A 23484-nucleotide genomic window follows, 5' to 3' on the forward strand; every position below is an offset into this window, starting at 1 on the left:
TCTTCCTCTGTTTTCTCCTCCTTATGCATGCTAAGGTCTATGAGTGAACTGATGCAATGACACTACACTAAACTCTCAATGTAATTCTTATCCTGAAAAAAGCACACAAGTGTATTTACTTCTTAACGACCACAACTTCTTTAACCAAGAGAGCAGTGGAAAAAGGCTGGAGATGTGGAGGTCATCTTCCACTTCCTTCAAAAACTTGGGTTCCTGATTAACACCACAGTAACTAAGGGGAAAATTAGACCCATATTTTTTAGAAGTTTACATATTTATTTATGGATATAGTAGACCTACTTCTACTTGCTTTATATTTATTTGCAGATGGCCAAAAGGACAATGATCAGAGCACTGTTTGGATACTCCTTATTCTGGTCCTCATCATTTTAGTAGGCATGGGCTTCATGGTTTATTTCTTCTTCAAGATTAAAATCCAAAGTGAGGCTGAACGAGCAGCGGGGCCAGACAACATTCTGCTAGAGTACAGCAGTGCACCGGCCAGAGGGAACAACGAAAATGATCCTGCCAGCAGCAAAGGAGAAAGTGAACACAGTGCTGTGTAATGTGTTAACACAGCTACTCTATTCATCCAAGCTTAAAAAGTAATCTAGCTAGAACAAATAAATCTTAGTAAAAGTTATGTGCACAAACATACAATATGAACCAAGTAGCAATTATTCTTTTGGTATGGGTTAAGCACTGTAGAAGTATGCATCTGTAAGTAAGATATCTGTCCTTCATTCATGGCTTCAACTTAGATTAGACATACTCTACAACTCTGAATATTTTGTACCAACTATGAGACTAAAAGGGATCTGTGTATCTATAAATAAAAGACCTGATGTAATGGCACTTAAGTGTTGTTGAATTAGCATATGGAGATGTTTTATGGTTGCTGATTGAATGTGTCATATGTGTCATTAACCTTAAGAGAGAGGCTAATGGGAGAAAACATGAAAACAAGGCATATAACTAAGAAGAAATACAAGCTATAAAATAATATATGTGACAAAGCTGGTTGAATCTATTCCTGTTTTTATTTCGCTTGGCAGCTCATTTTTGGATGTCTTCTCTTATCCTCCAGCTCTTTGGCTGAGCTGAAGATAGGACATTGTGCCCATGCTTCACCTGAAAAAATCCAGTCCAGTAAGGAGTTTAGCATAAAGCAGTGCCTTAGAAGATTCCTGTGCTGTTTGCAGTCTATGAATTCTGTGTGTATGGCTAACTGAAAAACGAAATGAAAAAGATCTCAATGATTTCTGGGGAAACCAGACCCTTGAAAAGTTCGTAAGAACTGTAAAAGAGAGGTCCCTAGGAAAGAAAGATGCTCATGACATTGGACTCCTGGCTGGCAGATGTTGCAGTCAAGCAAAAAATATTGCAGAGGTCAGGGAATGAAGGGCATTCTGTGCTTGAGATATTTCTACCGATTCCCTTTCATCTTAAACATTTTTTTTCTTTGAGTAAGTTGCAACATGTACACATGCTTATCTTTTTTATAAGAACTGGCTGATTTCAGTCAAGTGCCATTTGATGTCCAGTGATATACCCTAGGCAAACAAAAAGAGTAAGCAAATGAATAATAGCCCCCTCCAATAAAATAAATAATATCATTACAATAGTCGTATTTTGATAGCTGATATTGGTGACACACTTCTATGACACCTGTACACTATAAATGGCTTTCTTTTTGCACATAAGTGACACTTTAGCCTTGCAGAATGTATTGTGAATTTTTCTTAATAATAAAACTGCAAAAAATAAAATTCTGAAGGTAATTTCTGCTGAATATTATTCCTTCCAAAAAAAAAAAAAAAAAAGGATCTTTTTTACACCGTAGCTAAATTTGATTTCCCATTAACAAAGGGCTACAGCTCATTTCTTTGAGATTATTCCTCCTTCCTTGTCTTGCACTTGGTGTAAGAAAAGAATTTTCAAGGGTTAAAATGCATTCATGCTCTATGGATTAACTAATTTTGAAAGGTAGCTTTCAAACTGTTTTGCTGCCAAAATCATCAGTTAACAGAAAGATTTGTGAAGATCTGGCTAATTTGTATTGGCGCTCCTGGGTAAATTCTCATGAAATAATGGCACAGTAGTTTCATTTGTCAGTGAAAATTAAGTTTCAGATGCAAAGTCAGAATTCTGTAATTATTAATAGATTTCAAAAATATAACATGTGACAGGATATTTCCTTATTTGGAGCCAAGTTTTTTCCTTCAACCAAAACTCTCCAAAGCTATGAAGGACCCAGCAACATTTGTTCCTTTAAGATTTCTACTGCAGCAATTAATTTCAGCTCATCTCTTTGCAATTAAGAAGAAAGGAATGAAATATTTAACTTCTGCGATCTTAATTTTCCTCTCTTTCGTTACTACTGCCTTTCAGACACTTGGTGAGTTGTTGTCATCTATCTCCTGCAAACTATCTCCTGCAAAAATAGATATGAAAGTGCTCCGGGGGCTTTGTTACCTTGCTGTTCTTACATATTATTTTTTTAATGCAGCTATCCTGCGTGTTGTATTCATCCTAACTGAAGTGGTTCTCAAAAGTTTATGAAAGATGCAGTTAAAGATATTGGTTCACTTTTAAAATGAAAGGAAGATCAGGATAGGGTGAAGTTGGGAGTCAGAAGTCAGAACAGTGTGGCAATAGATGAAATTTAGCATGCTACATTATGCTCTGAAGTAGTTAGATGTAATAATTAAAAGATATAATCCAACGTGCAGCTTTCAGTTTAAATGTGTAAGGAGAGAAAAAGCTATGTCTTAGTTCTTAATTTAGATGTGAAGAAGTGAAACTTCCATAAATTACTTAACTGGTAAAAGTTACATTAAACATTAGGGTGAGATTGAGCTTTAAATGCAGATATAACAAAAAAATTGTCATAAGTTCATTAATCAGAATTTCTTATGCCCTTTCTGTTCCACTCATTACTCAACACTGACATCATCCTAAAATCCTATCCCTGTCTTAGGAATGTACTTTTGTGTTTCGAAGGGTATTTCATGGTCCCCCTGTGCAGTTATTGTCTTGGACAAATAGAACGTGGATGGAATTGAAAAGAAAATGTACCAAAGGGAAAAGCCTTGCTCTCCTGTCCCATAAGTCCTGGTACAGTCCTTGCAGATGAAATTTCTCTCTCTTGTGACCAAAACCAGTGGGAGTTATACACTATCTGACATTATGAAAAGCAGGCAGTTCCATTCACAGGCAACTGAACAACTGCTAGATATGTTCACAGGTGTATGACTGTGATGCAGATAACCCTTACCAGCAAGACCCATGAGACATGGTAGAGTACTAACTTAGGCTGCCCATAATTCTTTGGAAGCATTAACTATATTGTTTACTGGTAGGGTACTATCTTTCCCACGTAATGCACAGAAAGACTCCTGCATGGTATCTTTACCCCCATAGACCGCTCAACGTTTGATCTTGTGAGAATTTGTGTGGAATTTGATTATATTTAATTGTATTGGTTTCTTATTATAAACGTATAAAAGAGGAGACATTAGAACAGGGCAAAATTACAAATCAGTGTTCATCATTATGAAAAAAATAGCAGAACGTACCAATTACAAAAGAAGGAAGGGGTCACAGGAGGTTCACCCTTTAACTGTATTAAACATAAAAGTAATCAGTTGGAGATGTCTGTGAGAACAATTAAGCACGTGGTGCACAGAATGATGGCAAACTTCTGAATCTTCAGTGAGATTTCTTTTGGAAATCATGAAAGAAATATATTTCAGGATGCATATGGAAAAATAACATCCATTATACTCATGAAAATTCAATTGTACTGATGACATTTTGGAAACAATGTCATAATTTACGTTCTCTTATTCCTCTGTATTGTATTTACAAGAGTTTCACTCATTTTTCCATCTCAGAATGAAGAAAATTATTTGAAAATGCTGTCTGGCTTTTTGCAAAAGTGACTCAGACCTCTGTTGTCTCATGACATGAGTCAGGAGATCAGTATAGAAACATCAGCAAAACACATATCTTTCCTCATAAGCTTCCCTTACTATTTGTTCACCATAAACACATTAATGTGATGATCTTTAAGATTTTTTCCAACCTGAGTAATCTATGATTCTATTTAGACTGGATATCAGGTAACACTTCTTAACAGAGAGGGTTGTTAAGCACTGGAATAGGCTGCCCAGGGGGGTGGTTAAATCACCAACCCTGGATGTGTTTTAAAAATGTTTGGACGTGGTGCTCAGGGACATGATTTAGCAGAGGGCTGTTAGAGTTAGGGTAGTATTGGTTAGGTCGTGGTTAGACTCGATCTTTAAGTTCTTTTCCAACCTGAGTGAGTCTATGATTCTATGATGATTATTCTTTTGTCTTACAGACAATGAAATATTTTTAATATATAATGAAGATTATAAACTGTGCTTAATTGCTCAGAGTTCTCATGCAGTCATAGTAACTGCTTGTAACAAAAACAATGAATTACAGAAATTCAGGTGGGTGTCCGACCACCAGGTGATGAGCGTGGCATTTGCACAATGTCTGGGAGTGCCCTACAAGCAAGAACAGGCTAAAATTTCTTTGTATCCCTGCAACAAAGAAAATGAATTCCAAAAATGGGACTGCAGAAACTCAACCTTGGTAATCCATGGAGCAAACTTATTTCTCAGTGTCAGTAAAAGAAAAAAAGATAATATTGTACTGGACACAGGAGCAGGTACAAGGAACAAATGGAAAATCTATGGAACCATGGATGACTTGTGTTCTCAAGACTATAAAGGTAAGATCTGAAGTTTAATCCTGACAGTGTCTTGCGCTTGTTAGCCATCACAGGCCCTTTTATTGCTGCTCCTCATAGTCTAAATCAGCTGTTCCCCTTGAAGAAAGGGTGGACTGGAAGATGATCAGTTCACACAAGTAACATTCCTCTGTCCTGAGGTATAACAGTGCTTGGCTTCACACAGAACATAGTATATGTGCAGAAAATTGCAGGTTTTATTTACTTTCAAATGAAATGTGGATCTAGCCTATTTTTCATTATTAGCTTTAAACTAAGCACTTTGGTTTATTTAATTGACCAGTAGTAAAATACCAGTCTAGCTAGGTGTTTTTTGTTTTGTTTTGGTTTGTTTGTTTGTTTGTTTTTTGTTGTTGTTTTATCAGTAATAAAATGCTATTAACAATCTTGGATAAAAGGCAAAGAACTTTTAAGATTAATACTCCAATAGTAAATGTAAACAAATAATCCCATATTTACTACCATTCTGTTCCTCCACAAGATTTCAGATGCTTAAAAAAAAACCCCAAACCAACAATTAAAAAAATGACTTATTTATAAAGGATGGCAGGAAATTAAGACACTTAAAGAAAAAAAATAATGCTATTTTTAGAAAATTACTTTATCCAACGAGAACGGTTTTTCTTTACAGTACAAAACTGCCCTATTTCCACTTGTTACAGCTGGCAATTTCATGAGATGATGGTAAACTGCAAAATCTATGCAGAGCTTTTGTGGAAGACTGCTGGTGGCAGTAGGTCCCCAGTTACACTGACATAACATGTGGAATACTTTCTCCACAAAAATTTTGGAGAATAAAGATAGATAGAGATTCCATACTTATACTATCATTTCTGTTTTATCCCTGTAGATCTATTTACGCTGCTAGGAAACTCCCACGGAGCTCCATGCACTTTCCCTTTCCAGCTGAGTGGGAAGTGGTATTCAGGGTGCACAGCTGCAGCCCGGTTGGATGGTTTGTTTTGGTGTGCAACAACTCCCAACTTCGACACTGACCACTTGTATGGGTTCTGTCCCACTGCTGGTAAGTCATAAATGCTGATGTAGGTGCTGTTGTAGAACATTATTCAATAAATACAGCAATATTGGAATGATGTTACTAACATGGAAGGGAAAACTATGGTAGTTGCATTATTTTACTAAGAAATATCTATGCCATATCATAATCTTCATTACAGAAAAAAAACCAAAACTCCTAAATCGGAGAGTCTGCAGTCAAGCTGGAATCAGTAGCTAACACCTGGGAAGAGACCAGTAGTCTTTAAATGCAAGTGTATTTAACTAAAGCATCTGAAAATCGAGAAGCTATTCAGAGTCTAATTATCCCAGTCTCACTGCTATTTGTGATATCAGTAGTATAACTGTTCCCACCCATGCAAATTCCTGCTTTGTATCATGAGGTTGATAGACAATTCATGGGAAGAAGCAGGTTTTTTTTTTTTTTCCTGAAAGGCAAAAAAAGGAAGAAACTGTCTCACAGATCTTACTAGAATAGTCACTGTCAGCTTTTTCCTGTAGCTCTACCTATGACTTCTCCCTGTTCTCCCTCATGATCTACTCAAAGCCATAGGTAAATGTATATACATCTGAGAGCAGAATGAAGGACATTAAAATATGTAGTTACTGAAGGCAATGAAAATGCTGCCTCAGACTTTATTTTGCAGTGCTCTATCATAGAAGAGTATTTGCCATTTGATAGATGGGAGAAATCAGATTCTATTCATTATCAACTGCCAACCACCAACATGTTTTTCACTGACAGTAGTGAAAATGATTTTCTGTTGCAATTTTGTATACAGCAGCTTAAAAAATGGCAAAATACTCATATTACGTATATGGGAATGCATGAAGAAGTTGGCCTTGTATAATTGTTGGAGACTATAGTTACTTGGGTCTAGAATTAAAAGAGAATTCACAATAGAAGAAAACCAGCAAGAAAGAAACACAAATGAATATAAAGAAAGCATTTCTTCTGAAGAATGGTTCAAGAAATCCATTTTTCTTAACAAAAGAGAATGTTAATGGAAATGTAATCACAACTTATTAGTACATAGTTGTGCGAACTGACAGCTTTCAGAAGACAATTTCTAAGTCACAATGAACTATGCAGCCTAGAAATAGGGCACACATTTTTAAAGAATGGAATTAATGATGGCATAATTTAAGGAGAAAAGTTTCCTTAATTGGAAATCTTTTAATTTAAATCACATTTCAACCAAGAATTCATTCAGATATAGCTTATGAGCTGCTGAAAAGGTTTTCAGAGCAGATATTGACCAACCCAGTTTTTTTATTATTATTATTGGATTCTTCAGCTTCCTTTTTTAAAGCTGAAGAGTATTGGATTTGGCAGAAAAATTGAAATTAAAGAATCACAGCTCATTTCTGTTAATGTCAGTGGCAAACCCTCTTTTACTTAACAAAGAGCACAATAACTGAAGGGTATGTGTTTTCAGAATTGAGGCTTATTGAACCAAAATGTTCCAATTTCACGAGAAAGCTTTGTAGTTAAATGTGATTATAACATTTTCTAAGATGTTTTTAACAAACTGCAGTATTAAGTCTTCTTTCTCTCACACAGGCAGTGATAATGACAAATTTTGGAGTACAGATCCCTTGACAGGAACCTTCTACCAGATAAACTTCCAGTCAGCTCTCACATGGCACCAAGCAAGGCAGAGCTGCAAGCAGCAGAATGCGGAGTTATTAAGTGTCATGGAGATACACGAACAAATGTATCTAAGAGGTGAAAAAACAAGCAGTAAAAAGAGTGTCAAATCGTAAAAAGAGTGTTAAGATTTCTTGACTGATTACACATATTTTGGTGCTTTAACCACATTACAGTGAGTAGATAATGTAATATTATCACCTGTATTGCTAGAGAACTATCAAGGGTACTGTAATCTATGTTTTTTAAAAGTGGAACTTACAAAAGTTGTGGAATTGTTATTTCAAATAATTCTTATTTTTCAAAATAAGTTAAGAATTTCCAATTAGTTAAGCAAGACTTGGACCAAGCTTAGAAAACATGAATGTAGCAGTCCAAGAGAAAGGCCTTACTATAGGATAGTTATTATAGTAAGCAGTCAGTATATGGCTTTTGTGTTAATAAACCTGTATTCTTCTTGAAGAGCTAGTGAAATAGGTTTTTTAAAATAGCACAAAAATTTTATACTGTTTCATAATGCACAGACTCTGTAGAATGAAGGCCCTGTATTAATTGTACCAAACTTAAAAGAACTTGTATGTAAATATTAACAGTAACAATTAAATGTTTTAGTTTCTAAAGAATACTGTTTACTAATAACTGTAGAACAGTGTTAAATTCAGATAAAGTAATATACAAACTAGTCTTTTGCATGCCATCTGCAGAATGGCAGTCTCTGAATATATTACTTGTAAGCACAAATTCTGTACTCAACTTGGAAAATTCTAAGCATATATTTATTATCCTCTTGCAAAATTTGACCCTGAAGAGCATTTCACAACAAACGTTATTAGAATTCCAGCTCTTTTTGTTCCCTAGATCTGATTGACAGCAACAGATCCCCTCTCTGGATTGGGTTGAACAGTCTGAACCCCAGCAGCGGGTGGCAGTGGAGTGGTGGTGCTCCTTTCAGATATTTCAACTGGGCACCAGGTATTAATCACTGTTGTTTGTTTTTTTCTCAATTAGTTTTTGGAATTAACTTTTCGAGACAGAATACTGAATGTATATTAATATGAAGTGAAAGTCTAGACAAGCACTAGCTGAATGGTAGCTGCATGGAAACCGTTAGGTCATGGCCTGAACCAGTGACAGAACACCTGATGAAGGGGCATAGTCAGCCCGGGGAGCACACGTGGAAGCAATTCACCCTGGGCCCACCCCTCCCTAACCTGATTTAAAGGCTGATAGTGGGAAGGGTTGTATCTCTATTGAGAGACTGCTTTCACTGGAGTGTTTGGTGGGCCCTGATCCTTGGAAAGAGGTAAGCAATTCCTTCTTTATTACTGGATTGTGACATATGTATCTCTTGTGCAATGCAAAACTGATTTAAAGCAGCTATATCTGCTACTGCCTATCCTTACAGTAGTGTACTAGCGATACCTTCAAGTCAGCTGAAAGCTGTGTCTCCGCCCTCTCATAAGGGTTCTCAGGTACTGAGCTTGCAAGGACCCTGTTGTCAGTGAGCCTTGTCTTCAACTTCTGTGCTTTTCCTCCTATCTGCTCTCCTCTTTAAAATTCAAGGGAGACTGTAAGTAGAGTTCACAGCACTGGCAGTTCATCTTTGAAGATCTTCTAATGGTTTTCTTGGTAATAGTTGAAGCAAATGCTGAACAAATACACACACTCCAATTTTGGCCCTCTCAAAGGGCCCTTGTGCCACCTAGTTTTGTCTGGCACAGCAGATGGGAGGAAAGCCTAGCACTGAGTCTGGTAGAGGGTCTTCTGAGCTAGTGTGATATTTCAAGCCTTCCAGAGAAGAGGAACAGTTGGCTCTGAAGTCAAGCATCCCACACTTCTGTAGTTCTTATGTTTCCTCTTCACATCTACAAATTTCATTATCTGAATATCTTTCCTTAAAAGATACTGTGTTTCTGCCCCCCAAATTAGCTCAGAATATGGTTTCTTGAATGTATCTGAGGTCTTTAAGCTCATTACCATGCATTCACGTCAACGTAACTGTGTACTGACTTCAGACTATGTACAAAACAGAGTGTTTCATGGGTTGTGAAACTAGAGGCTCTGATATCCTACAGTCTGTGTACAGTATCACTACTGCGGCAGGCCAGATACCACTTCAGTCACAGGCTCCCAGAATGGCTTAGCTTGGAAGGGACCTCAAAGCCCTTCCAGACCCAGCCCCCTGCTGTGGGCAGCGCTGCCACCCATCAGCTTAGGTTGCCTGGGGTCCTGGTCATCCCAGCCTTGAGCACCTCTGGGGATAGGGTGATAACAACTCTCTGGGCAGCAGTGCCCGTGCCTCAAGGTCCTCTAAGTTTAAAAAAACAAAACAAAAGTCTCCCTAATGTCTGACCTAAAATCTCACTTCTTTCAGTTTAAAGACATTCTCCCTTGTCCCATCACTATTAGACCATGTGAAGAGTCACTCTCTTGTCTGTAAGTACCCTTCAACTGTGGAAGGTTGCAATGAGGTCTTCCCACTGATTTCCCCAAGCTAAACAAGGCTAGCTCACTCAACCTTTTCTCATAGGAAAAGTACTCCAGCCCTCTGATCGTCTTCATAGCCTCCTCTGGATCTGTTCTAAGAGTTCTACATCTTTCTTGTACTAGGGATCTCAGGCCTGGATGTAATAGTCCAGATGGGGCCTTATAGGGGCAGAGTATAGGGGGGCCATTGCCTCTCTCACCCTGCTGGCCACCCCTCGATGTTCAGAATCTTCTGTTCACTGTGTAGTGACTGAGCAAGAACATCAGTTGTGCTGCAGATGGTTCTAAGCAATACATTTCTTAACACTCACATGAGTGAGACCTTCGAGCATGCTGATTAAACAGTTGGCTGAAAGGAGGACTTACTGCAACCATCAATGCAGAATGTCTAGTCTCTTCATGTGCAAATTGACAATTGTCACAAAACTCATAGGGCTGTCTTATTTTTGAGGCTCTAAGTGTGCAATGAAGTATGCAAAAAAAAAAAAGTGAATTATGCAACAAGCATCAAAAGAAATGTTTTGATAGGTGCTTTTAAATGTCATTTCCTTATCTGCAGTAGAAAAATAGTTGTAGTAATGAATTCATGTGTCCATAATTGACACATGAAAAGGCTGAAAGTAAACTGTTCTTTCAGCTGCTGGCATAAAAGCTGAAAAACACATAAAAGTAATTTGTTTTCTATATTATGAAGGAAGCCCTTCTCCTGAACCTGAGAAACTCTGTGCAGTACTAAATCCCAAAAGAGATGCTAAATGGGAAAACCGGCCATGTGAGCAGAAAGTTGGCTATATCTGTAAAAAGGAAAACTCCACACTGGGTCCTTCCAGTCTTCCATTAGGTATGTCAAGCAACTAAAAAACTTTTAATGAAGGTATAATTCATCTCACTAAGATGAATTTGTACAGATACTTAAAAAGGAAAAAGGTATTTTTATTCTTCTGTTTGTTAAGTAGAACGAGATAAAACATGTTTTATTTCTTAACTAAAATATATTCAAATATTGCAGATGTTCCTGGAACTTAGCAACCGCATAAGCATTTTCTAATTCATGGTTGTATTCATTATTCTGGAGGCAATTATCAAAACCATTTCTAAGTATCCCAAATGTATGATGGACTGCACATTCAGAGTAAAAGAAAATCAAGTTAGAGATTCTTCACCATTCCTGCAGTATGTACAAAATACCTAGCCTTATTACTGAAGTCTCTAAGACTACAGCAGTAGGCTCAAGCCACCTGTTCAGTGGGATTGTGCATGACCCACAAAAATGGCAACCAAGATCAACTTCTTACAGATCACTTTTCTACTGCACTTTTCCCCTTACATTTTTCTCCTCTGGTGTTTTTATTTAATGAGGCTTATTACAGAAAACCATGTGCACATAAAATTATTGCGCTGCAGTAATAATACCTTTAAAAAATGCAAAAAACATGTTATATATTTATATATTTTTTGTGAAAACACTGTGTGCTATTTCAAAATGTTTCCCTGCCTACAAGTGAACATTTCACTCCAATGAAGTCCAGTTATCACTGTCTCCACTATTGTCTTATTTTATTTAAATAATGTTTTATGTATAAGTACGGTGTACAGTCTAAAATGCTTTATACGTTGAAGGAATTAATAGAAATAATGTTTATTAATTAATGGGTTTAAAATGTCACTGTGGCTATTTTACATCATTTGCATCATTTAAAAATGTGAAATATGTTTTTCTTTGGAGAGGATGCAGGACTTGTTCAATGCCCAGAAGGATGGTTGCCCTATGCAGGTCAGTGTTACATGATTCGTAGAGAGCCAAGGGCATGGAAAGATGCCTTAATGTCCTGCAATGAGAGCAATGGCAATCTGGCCAGTATCCACAACCCTGAAGAACATGCCTTCATTCTGTCTCAGCTTGGTTACAGTGAGTATTTCTACAGGATGATGTTGGAAATACAAAATGATGTTGGAGAAACAGAAAACTATATTATAAATTTTACAGGATTTTTAAGGAATTTCTGATTTGCCTTGTAAATATACATGTGAAACAACTCACAGATACAGAGCTAAGGAAAAAAAAAACCCAAACCACAACAACAAACCCACAGAAACAAGAGGAATCTTTACCACTTTCATTTTTCATTGTTTTCATTTTGATTTGCATTTGTTTTTCATGGCATGAAAACACTTGAAGGAAATAACAGCTCTAGTTCCTGCAGTAGTTGGGCTGATTATCTGCCTCAGACACAGTGTAGCTACAGATAGCTTCATCAGTAAAAGCCATTATATTCCAAGGAACCTCATTTCCTGCTGATATCTCATTCTTTAGCTTCTTGGAAGCAGAATGTGCATTAGATCTTAAAATAAATTCCACTGTTGTTTAGTCTAAATGAGCTCATATTTCAGCTCATCTCCATAAAATCTTGGTCCTATAAGACCATCACACTCACGCAGGTGGATTTCTGTTTTTAGAAGCCATGGATGAGCTCTGGATTGGCATGAATGACTTAAACACTCAGATGTATTTTGAATGGAGTGATGAGACTCCTGTGACATATACCAAATGGTTGCCTGGAGAACCAACCCATGCAGTCAATGGGCAAGAAGACTGTGTTGTCATGGCAGGAAAGGTAAAATCATCCTACCAGTACAGCTTGATTTTTTTTTTTTTTTTTATTTATTTCTAGTCACCTTATGAACGCACTAGATCAGGGAATTATAACCTTATTCAGTCATAAGGATATGAGATATTTGTTCTAAATTAAATTTAAAGTCAAATTTGCAATAAATAGATAAATGTTCGTATCTGGCTGTGGGTGGACATTAGATGACAAGCAAATCTTAACAGTCTGACAGTGACATTTAACATAACCTGACATTTAAGCAAGAATACTTTAAATTCATTCAAAGAACACAGATTCTTATTTTCCCATTGAAGCAATATTGTAAAAAAAAAAAAAAAAAACCATAAAAATAAGAAATTTTTAGAGAAAATTGATCCTGCCTGTCTATGTTTCACTTCTCAAACTGCATGTAGGACGGATATTGGGCAGACAGTACCTGTGATAGGAACTTAGGCTACATCTGCAGAAGAGAGCCACTAAAGGGAGTTTCAGGAACACCCAAGACTGATCCTGCCTGTACAAAGGTAAGACTAAAACAGAACCAAAATCTACTTAACAAAAATCCATCCTCTTCACAGGTTCCACTTGACACTGAAATTATTTTTTTCCCTTAAGTGTAATTGTATATCAGTGGTTATAATTTTCATTACATTGCCTTATTTTTAACAAAGTTTTTTTTTTTGTGTGTGTGTGTCAATGAGTCAACCCCACTATCCGTCAAAACTGCCTGTGAAGAAGGCTAAAGATGTTATTATGGTTCTGTGCATTCTTATATTGTTCAGCCATCTGTGGTTACTGAAGACAATAGAATCTGGGAAACATTTCTGGACTGTGTGACATGATACAAGATGATGACAAATCACGTTAATCAGGCCATATCAATGCAATCAATTTACTTTTATGAACTGATTTTAATTTTAGGATGTGTTTTTTATCCTACCACTTTCCTCTTTCTTTTTTCTTCTATTTTTCCTATTTTTCCACTGCTCTGTATTTAGTAACATTTCCCATCACCCTATACAGGGAAGAGCTGATGTTCACTGCTGGAATTAGGCAGAGTTCACTGCTGGAATTAGGCAGATGCCAAATACTGAGCACAGATATATATATTTTTAACCTTTCTTGGGTGCAGCAAGCACACCTTGAGCTAGAAGAGAAGGGGAAATCAGAATCCAGCTATAATTTTGAATATTTTATCTTCCAGTAGTTTTTTGCTATCTCTTCAGTCAGAATTAGTTTAGTTACAGTTCTTTTAGCCTAGAAACATAAGGAAATTTGAGTGAGTGTCCCACAAAAACAACTACTCTCTTTGATTCTCAGTAAGGAATATTTGGTTCGTGTATGGGAACTGCTGAATCACGGCCTGAACCACTGATTGGTCACCTGAGGTGAGCACCAAGTCAGCCATGGGGGCACAGGTGAAGGTGATATACCTGTGTGGGTGGAAGGGGTGGAGCCTAGTTCCTCCTCTCTCAAACCCCATTTAAGGGCTGACCACCACCAGGGAAGGATCTCTTCTTGGAGATCCCTCCCATGTGGAGTCCTCTGCGAGCCTTGTCATCTTAAAGGTGAGCCATCTTCTCTTTTGTATTACCTGTATAACTGTTTATATAGAACTACTTAAAATATACCATCTTCTATACTATTCCCTGGTGGAGTATCGTCATTAGGAGTTATTTACCCTACAGTTCATAAGCTTCTGAATACTTATTCTGGTCCTCTGACTATCCCATGAGTTTAAAATTGTGATTTATTAGTTGTTGAAGAAAGAAATTTATATGCATTAAATCTCTCTGCATGCTCACTAAGCTTAATTTTTAACAGCCTACTGGATTTTAAATGATATATTATTGTATTAGTTTATAAAAAAATACAATGATTTAGGAGTGTACAGAGTTCAAGCACTAAAACATGAACTGTTCCTGCAAGTTTATTGTTACGCATTCACCTTCTTTACAGGGCTGGATGAGACATGGTTCTTACTGCTATCTAGTTGGACATGCACCTGTAACATTTTCAGAAGCAATGAAAACCTGTGAAAGGATGCATGGGTATTTAACAACTATAGAAGACAGGTATGAAATGTTCTAAAAACTTCTGATGAAATAATCTTGTCATTTTATAAAATAGCTGAGGAAATCTTTAGGGGAGAAAGAATGTGAAACCCGAAGAGAAAAATGTCATCTTCTTAGAGAAAAATAATAAATATGACTTTTCAAACTAAATACGTTTTATCTTCATATTTTCCAGTACCTTGGAAGAAAAGACCACAGTGGTTTCTGCTCCACAAAGAGCAACTTTTCAGTGTAGTTCAGCCTCCAACACTTTCAGGGCTAGTACCTTTGATATTCAGTCCTGTGAGGTATTTCCTTGATTGATTAAACTTATAGGAGACTTCATTCTTTCCAGTCTTGTGTAGCTTAGGATGCTGAGAAATTCCTATGGGAAAACTAGGTTTAATCTCCATCTAACTCTTCTCATTTCAGGTATGAGCAAGCTTACCTGACCAGCTTTGTTGGTCTGAGCTCTGAGAAGTGCTTCTGGATTGGTCTCTCCAACACAGAAGAGCAAGGGATCTTCAAGTGGGAGACTGGTGAAGGTGTTTTTTACACAAACTGGAACTCAGCAATGCCTGGTACTCCTTGCCCTCTGTGGTCTCTGTAGTTTTTGTTTTAAAGCTGGATCTTAAAAGACTCCTGCTGAGGAAGAGGGGTATTCAGGAATTCCTATGCTTTCAAATGCTGTATAGGAAATGCCATCATGGTTAGGCATTGTTATACCTTTGCATCCCTGCTCCCAAGATGTCATGCTGTATGTTTTTGCAAGTTATGGAATGGATATTTCAGTTTTTCTGCTTCCTTTCCTCATAAGCTGGCACCTAGCTGTGCTTCCATCTCTCAGCACTTATGATCAGTCAGGCACTGTCTTCACAGTGGCCTTCTTCAGGCATGTTCCATCTCACAGTGTGAGAGATTTAAAGGGAAAAGAGATTTGAGTATGTGTACACCTTTTTCCTTCCCACTGCCCTTTCATCAGAGAGATTTAGGCAATTCAGACATAAGACCCCAGATCTTAGCCTGATCTTAACAGTATCTGTTCCCCACAGACGAACCCTTACTATGACCCCAGAATGTTTCCTTTCTGTGATACTACATTTAGCTATCTCTGGCCTTTAAGGCTGTGAAACTATCTGCAAGTAGCCAAATCTTAAGGTTTTGGTCAGGGGAGACTATCACAGGGCTTTCTTCCTGATATCTGTCTGACTTAGTTCAGCAAATGAAAACATTTCAGCAGTTGATCCAATGGAGAGTCATAAATTACAGTAGGATCATCACAAATATGTTCCAGCTGGTGTCATTTCCAGCACTGGGATCACTTCTGGGTTTTCCAAGGCTGTTTCCTGGTGACAGGAGTTTAGTCTGCTATGGCAGGGCCTGGAGGCAGCTGGAGCTTGGTGATACTCTGCCAGCATTAGCACTTCCAGCACCACAGGGTCAGTTGCCCTGTTCTTTCCTTTTAATTGTTGCTGCTAGTTCTATTTAATGTACACTGTAAGAAACAATTTTTAAAACAAAACACAACAGGCAGGACAGCTTGGCAGCCAGACATCCTCCTTCTCTCCATGGACTGGCAGGCAGCTTGCTTCTCTCTGGCTCTGAACTCAGGAATGCAAGGACTTTCTCTCTTGCAACTGATTCTATGCTCCCAGCTCCCTAAAAGGCTCTCTATGTTTTCATAATACCTAACAAATTGCTAATACATCTGATCTCTTGTTGGCATGGCTGCCCTGAGCAGCTGCTGACTCTCTGAAGTCTACCTGCTTCATTTTCTATCTCCAAACCCCCTGAACTCCCTGCTGTAAGTGGCTAGTCTATCTATGAGGGAGCTACTTCCTCTGCATTTCAGCAGCCTTACCCAAACTTCTGCACAGCAGCCAGCATATAGTGATCAAGCAGCTTTCTTCCCTTCCACCTGCTGACTTTCCTACCTGCTGTCCCAACATTGAGACCATCAGAACTCAGTATCTTAAAAGCTCTCCTTGTGTTACTGAGCAAAGTATTGCAGACCACTAGAACTCCCTGCCAATTACATTTTCCTCTCTATAACAATTTAGTCTGACGGCAAGTGAATATTAAGTACTCAGTTTCTGATGTGGCACATCACATTCACACCTGTTTCTTACTGCTAGAAAGGAAAATGCTGCACTGAACCAGTTTATGTGAAGAACTCTGAGAGAACTACAATAGATTTTCATAGGGCTACTTCCTTAAATGACTTGTTCTACTGAGGAAATCGGTGCTGTAATACTGATTTCCCCAACTAGCTATTAGTAAAACACAGCCATGATTACATATGAACATTTGGTGTTTGAAATATCAACTAGAAGTGTCTTTGGAATGTGACACCATGGAAATAATAATTTCCTCATTGCTTACAAGAGCAAAATCAAGCTGTGTGTAAAAGATTAAAGTGATGAAATTGAGAGAAAAAAAAACCCACAAAAAACACATGGAAAACAATACTGCAAGAGTTTTTAGACTCCAGGAGTCACACTGTGAAGAGCTTTTTGCCATTCCAATTTAATTGCTATTTCATTCTTTCTGTGTATTTTTCAACTTGTCTTTATTTTTAGTTAACTGACAACATGTTGATGCCACGCAATGCAGCACCATGCTGGAAGTACCTGAGTTAGCTCCCGGGGTTGGGATTGCAGTGCAGCACAACAGTTAGATAAAGCGCTTGGGTCTTGACAGTGGAGGACAGTGTAAATGAACTTCTAAGCTTGGGCTCTTTTGTTCCTTTCAGTTCTTTACTAACACAGCTGTGCTGCTTTTGCTACAGAAGTTCTTGCTCAGAGATCTCTGCATTGTTTTTCAATTCACAGTTTAGGCATATCCTTAAAAACTCAGTATGGGAATTGTCTTACTAAAGTTAAGCTAAAAAGAAGTTCAGTATCTTCTTTATAATAGCAGTCAAGACTACCCTTAGAAAGCAAACAAACAACAACAACAATAATCAAGGGGGAAAGCATTGCTCTCTGTCTTTCTCTTTTTAGAAAGCTGTTTCTCTGAGCAGACACTAGACATAATATTTCGAACAGTCTTTTGTAAATGAATTGCATGAGCTGTAAAAATGTCAGGGGAAATACTTGAAAACACATTTTAACTTGCTTTTCTATTTCACAAAGGGAAAGAAGTAGGTTGTGTTGCCCTAAGGACTGGAAATGTAGCTGGACTATGGGATGTTCAGAACTGTGAAGTCAAAGCAAAATTTCTCTGCAAAAAACTCGCAGAAAAAATGACTCGTCCATTTGCTCCTGGAAAAAATTCTATTCTCAAATGTCCTTTGGGTTGGAATACAAATAATAGCACTAATTCATGCTTCAGAGTAAGTATTATTTTTTCCTATAATCCTTCCCATGAGACAAAAGTGTCCTTAACTGATAGAAAGTCTAAGCTTCAGAGAATGACACCTCGCTGTATGAATGCAGTGAGCTTTTAGATAGACTGCCCAAGGAGAACACTGCAATTATCACTGTATCAGTGATACTTAGGGTTATCCAAGTAGTATATTCTTTCATCTACGTTATACATGATAATCCTAATGGAATGTTTTCCTAATTTGATCATACAAGGCAGTCGGCAGACTTATTTTTAATACACTGCAAACATAGTGTTCTACTTTAAAATTTATATACAGATCTTTATGAGAGAAAACAACCAAAAGAAAACATGGTTTGAAGCTAGAGATTTCTGCAGAGAAATAGGAGGAGATCTGGCTGCTATTAATAGTGAAGAAGAGCAAAGAGTGATAGAAGACTTAATAACGTAAGTAAAATAAATATCTAATAATTTATATTTTGGTTTAACAATATGTTGTATAGAAATTAATAAATATATATTATTGAATCCCTCACGATAATTTGATGAAAATCTATACCTCTTTATAGTCATAGTGTAAGAAAAAGAACTGAGTAAAAAGAATCATATTGGTACTATTTTCAAAGGCATCTTTGGATTTCCTAAAATTTGTCATCATCTGCAGACTTCTGCAATTAGAAAAAAAAATGCACCAACAAACCAAAGAGAAAAAAAAACCTAAAGCAATAAAAGAACCTTCAGCAAACTGACTGAATGTTTCTCCTTCATTTCTAGTAAAGTAAACATAAATATTTCATTTTTCAAAGAACACTATAACCACAACTTCAATGAAGAAAAGCAATATACTGTTTTCAATGTACCTATTTTCAAAGTGGGCCATTCTAAGAGATGAACACTTGTGCACCAATGGGAGTTTGCAGACCAACGGTATTTTGTTCTTTTTGAAATTTCTACCATAATTTTCTTTTAGTAATTCAGCAGCTGAGCCTTTGAATCCTCTGAAGCACTTATACCTATACCCCTATTAGAGACAAAGTGCTTCCTAGCCTATCCTTGCAACTGTTACATACATTTATATTATTGGTTTCAAAGCACTGAGTAGTCATCAAATCCTTCAGTAAGTGTGAGAGCATATAACTTACATAACTTAACACAGCTGATGTGCCCTTTTCTTCATAACATATCTTTTCATACACTAGAAAGGAACCGCCAGCATCTCAGCTTTTCTGGATAGGTTTGCAGCGTATGGATCCTGATGGTGGGCTGTCCTGGAGTGACAGATCGCCGGTGAGAACTCAACATTCCCAATTCCTTTCAGTTCTGACTTTTTTTGCTGTTAAGGCTATTTCCATGACAGGCATGGATGAAAATTGTATTAAGAATTACCAGGAATGACTGCCTTAGCATTGGGTAAACCTAAGTCATTATTCTTCATACTGGTTTGGAAAAGAAAAAGGTTATAAACTATGAGATTAAACCCTCAAAGTGGTGATAACATGAAGTTTCAGTTAAAGAGATAATAATCTAGGCGGTAAGCAGATGGGAATCATATCACCTGAGTTTATTTGGCAGTGGTGATATATTGCCACATTCCTTTCCCTGCTACTGATTTATAACCTCATTCAATTCCAAACCAAAGCAAAAAGGTTTAATGTGACTGCTGGAGTCTGCTAAATGCTGTGTAAGATTAGAGCCCCTGTTATTTTTTTTCCTTACAAAATGCTACATTGATTTAATATCCCACATGGGCTGTGCAGCCACACAAAGAAAATAAGGAGTGGTTTGAAACATTGGAGCTACACCTCTTTTCTTCCAGAGGTCAGCTCATTTCTCTGTTAAATATGAATAAAAATCAAAGTTATGTTTCCATCGTAGGTGAGTTATATGAAAACAATTCATTTTGACGATACTCCATTAGAAAACTGTGGAGCAATCAGCAAAGAGCATTCCATCTTCTGGATTAACGCACACTGTGAATACAGCCAGGACTGGATTTGTGAAATAGAGAAAGGTAGGCTAATTTTTACACTAAGCTCCCTCTAGAAAAGCATTTCTGCTGCAGAATTTCATATTTTAGAATAGTGTGAAGCAAGCTGCATGTTCAAAGTTGCATGTTCTAGTTAACATAATAGGAATTCTGTATATAGAACAATAGGCCAAAACATATCAATGCATTCAGAATAGTGCTTCAACTGAAAATTAGCAACCTTGTTTTGCCTTGTTTTAAAAATGTCATACTTTGTTTGTTCATTTTCCAAAATGTAGCTACTATAACTACAGACAAATAAGAGAATAATCTGTTATGGCTTTCTATCAAGTTGCACGTTTTGCTTCCAGAATGGTTACTTTGGTGGCTCTCTTCAGACTCCTTCACACAATTTGTGAGGAGCAGTGTTCAAAGTGATATTTTCATATTGAAGATTATTTTTGTGCTTGTTAATTTTTCAAAATAATCTGGTTCCAACTCACATTATCTCAGCTTCTCATGCTTAAAAAGTAGCAGCCATGGATATTTATCTCAAGGAGATGCTGTGTAAATATCTTTGTTGCTTATGCAATTCTTCAACTGAATCATCAGTACAACTAAGAACTATCTGTAAAAGCTTCAACAGTAGTAGTCTATTTTATTAGTTGTTATTAGTTTATGAATGGCACAAATTACATCCCAAAGAAATTACCATCATTAGTCAGTAGTACAGAAACAGTCCTAATGCTTTGTGCATGCAGAACTTACATGATTTATCATCCTTTACATCTTTCAATCGAAGGTGACCAACTTTTTTTATCAAAGCATGCGTGTCACACACTTCATTTAATGCAATTACAGATACAGGAGTACAAATGTTATGTTGAACTCCTGTGGGGAAAAAAAAAATAAAGATTACATTTGTCTTGTATTTTCATAGTTTGGTCTGGCATGTTTAGGTATATTGCTCCAATGTTCCACTTAGTGTTATATCTCATTTTTTTTCATGTAATTTTCTTGATGGTGGTTTTTCAGCCAAATCTGATTCTTCACAAGGTAATGTCACAGGAAAAAAAAAAAGTTCCACCAACCAATGATAGTAAATATATATGCTGTTTTAAGAATAAATTTGTTTAGAATCTGAATTTTTTTCTCAGATTTGACAACCATATGGAATCTCCTATTACTGTACAAAGTACATTAACATCCAAGCATAGCATTTTCTTTCTTTCATTGTATTACAGAAAAAATATGGAACTTTGATTGTCACTAACATCATTGCTATTAATTGAACACCTATATTAGTTCAGCATTTGGAAAATATTTTGCATCTTTTTCTTCCATTTCATTACAGGAACACTGTTGAGGCCAGAACCTGTCAGCCCTTCTGCCTGTAAGATCCTGTTTATCTCCTCACACCCAGAGGATGCTGTTGTGTAACAACAACAGCTTTCGCAAGAACTGTGCAGAATGCAGTCTCCTCTTCTGTGTTGCAGTGTATGAAGTCACAGAAGATGGCTGGATTATAAGAGGGTACAAACAGTATTTTATCAGCACAGAGAGTATCCCTATGGAAAAAGCCAGAATGTTCTGCAAAAGCCACCATGGAGATCTTGCTGTTATTGGAGATAACAATCAAAGAATTTTTTTGTGGAAATATGTAAGAGGAAGTCTGATTACATTTCACCATATACAGCATATATACCCTGCTGCATTTGCTTGGGAAGTACAGGAGGACATGTCTGTTGTGTAATATTAATATATTTTATCAGCAGTAGATTTCAGTATTCAATGAAAAAAAGAAATACAACTAAACGTATGAGGAACAATGAACTGAAACCTATGTTTTAGCCATGTTCTGAATGGTGGTATTATACATAGATCTGAGGCTACTGCCAGGGTAGCTCTGACACAGCACATCATGCTGCTGCCCTAAACAACTTTTCAAAGAGAGCTTTAGCCTGTTCCAGGTTTAGAACTGAAGAACAATCAAGACCTTCATGAATTAATATTGCTGCTAAACATCTAGAAACTAGTTATATATTTCAAAAGCACTGCCCAGACCTCACCTAAGGTTATGTTAATGGGTACGTGCCCATGGCAGGAGCATGCCCCCTATTACATAGCATGGATGTTGGCTCAGACCTCTGCCATAACCCTGTTTGGTTTATTAATGTCAAACCTGCCACACAGCCTAAGTTCTATGTTACGCTATTTTTGACATTTGCTTTTGTGTGGGAAAGGATGTGAAAAGAATAGAGAACATAGCTTGGGACACAGAAATTACACTGCAGCTTAAGAGGAAAATGCATATTTACTTACTGCATTGAACTAAAATACTTTACGCTATTTTCATTTCACAAGTCTTCCTTGTATCTTTCAAAACTGAGAGCACAACCCAACTTTGAAACTTTTGATTATACCAGTATGGGCACTCAAAAGTAGCAAAGCAGCAATAAAATAACAAAGCAGTATTATATGATTTATGGTATTTATTTCAACAGGAGTCCTGTCTGGTGACTATACGCATTCATTCAAACATATGCATGATCATTCATCTCTTTGTACCAATAGCACTAAAAACCTTTTTTTTTCTCTATTAAATAAATAGTAAGTAACAGAAAACACTTACTGAAAGTACTTTTTTTTGTGTGTGTGTGTGCGTTTAGATCTTAACAAATGGAAAACTGCATTCCTATCTCATAGGATTAATCCTGAATGCTGACCAACAGTTTAGGTAGGTAAATGTGCTATATATTGATCCATTTAAAAAAACAAAAAGTTTTGAACACCCAGAGTTCCTTCTGAAGGTACTCCTGCAAGGGCAGAGAGAGTTATGATGAAACGTATTCTCCTCTTGATTTAAATACACGGTAAAACCACTGGCTTAAATTATGTTTTAATAGGGAATATTGGTATTTTTGTTTTGTGATTTGGTATGAAAAGTCTCATTATCTAACATTTTTTATTCTTGTTTAACTCAAATTACAGACAGACTCAGCTGTAAATACAAAAAAATACATATTTTTAGCATATGTATATTTTTCTGAATTGTTGGATGAACATAGTCTGTTTAGCAGCTAATATGTTACTTTCATTTTTTCAGATGGATAGATGGAAGTACTTTACACTACGCAGCTTGGGCAGAGGGGGAACCCAACTTTGCTGCTGCTCAAGAACACTGTGTGGTCTTAGATAAAAAATATGGTGAGTTACAATTTTTAAAAATTAAATTTTTATGGTTATTACTCTTCCCCTGTTTGTTAAATATATCTTACAAACTGTAAATATGTATTTATGTATTTTCTCAGTAATTTGACAAAAAAACTAATAAAGTATAGTCATTGTATCTGATGTTAGTTAAGGGTCAATACTAGCCATAAAAGGGGATTATATATGAAATTGACTTTGTTAGATAATGCAGGGACAAACAGGTCATTAATTTTCCATCCGTATGGGTAGTATGTTCTATTCAAGTAAAGGGAAAGTTGTTCTTTCAAAAAACAATTAGGGAATTGTGAGTAAAGGAATAATATAGATAACCAAGGGCCTAATGAGCATATGAAGCATTACATTCAATTATTTTTTCA

The 23484-nt window shown here is 36.8% G+C and overlaps 2 protein-coding genes across 2 annotated transcripts in view; both read left to right on the forward strand.

Moving 5' to 3' along the window:
• Nucleotides 1-1695, forward strand: part of LOC136045465 (macrophage mannose receptor 1-like) — a 32282-nt gene extending 30587 nt beyond the window's left edge. Inside the window, exon 28 of the mRNA XM_065731347.1 lies at nucleotides 328-1695. Coding sequence (XP_065587419.1) covers nucleotides 328-566 — 239 coding nt within the window. The 3' untranslated portion in view covers nucleotides 567-1695. The remainder of the gene's footprint in view (nucleotides 1-327) is intronic.
• Nucleotides 1696-2331: 636 nt separating this feature from the next.
• Nucleotides 2332-23484, forward strand: part of LOC136045460 (macrophage mannose receptor 1-like) — a 33607-nt gene continuing 12454 nt past the window's right edge. The window contains exons 1-19 of the mRNA XM_065731334.1: nucleotides 2332-2398; nucleotides 4367-4765; nucleotides 5634-5807; nucleotides 7365-7529; nucleotides 8310-8423; nucleotides 10633-10779; nucleotides 11665-11847; nucleotides 12396-12553; nucleotides 12961-13071; nucleotides 14507-14622; nucleotides 15034-15182; nucleotides 17736-17935; nucleotides 18248-18375; nucleotides 19128-19215; nucleotides 19804-19939; nucleotides 21249-21287; nucleotides 21391-21554; nucleotides 22564-22631; nucleotides 23001-23101. Coding sequence (XP_065587406.1) covers nucleotides 2332-2398; nucleotides 4367-4765; nucleotides 5634-5807; nucleotides 7365-7529; nucleotides 8310-8423; nucleotides 10633-10779; nucleotides 11665-11847; nucleotides 12396-12553; nucleotides 12961-13071; nucleotides 14507-14622; nucleotides 15034-15182; nucleotides 17736-17935; nucleotides 18248-18375; nucleotides 19128-19215; nucleotides 19804-19939; nucleotides 21249-21287; nucleotides 21391-21554; nucleotides 22564-22631; nucleotides 23001-23101 — 2707 coding nt within the window. The remainder of the gene's footprint in view (nucleotides 2399-4366; nucleotides 4766-5633; nucleotides 5808-7364; nucleotides 7530-8309; nucleotides 8424-10632; nucleotides 10780-11664; nucleotides 11848-12395; nucleotides 12554-12960; nucleotides 13072-14506; nucleotides 14623-15033; nucleotides 15183-17735; nucleotides 17936-18247; nucleotides 18376-19127; nucleotides 19216-19803; nucleotides 19940-21248; nucleotides 21288-21390; nucleotides 21555-22563; nucleotides 22632-23000; nucleotides 23102-23484) is intronic.

Source organism: Cyrtonyx montezumae, unplaced genomic scaffold, assembly GCF_038088225.1.
Source record: "Cyrtonyx montezumae isolate F1298 unplaced genomic scaffold, pur_monq_1.0 scaffold_14, whole genome shotgun sequence".
NCBI lineage: Eukaryota > Metazoa > Chordata > Aves > Galliformes > Odontophoridae > Cyrtonyx > Cyrtonyx montezumae.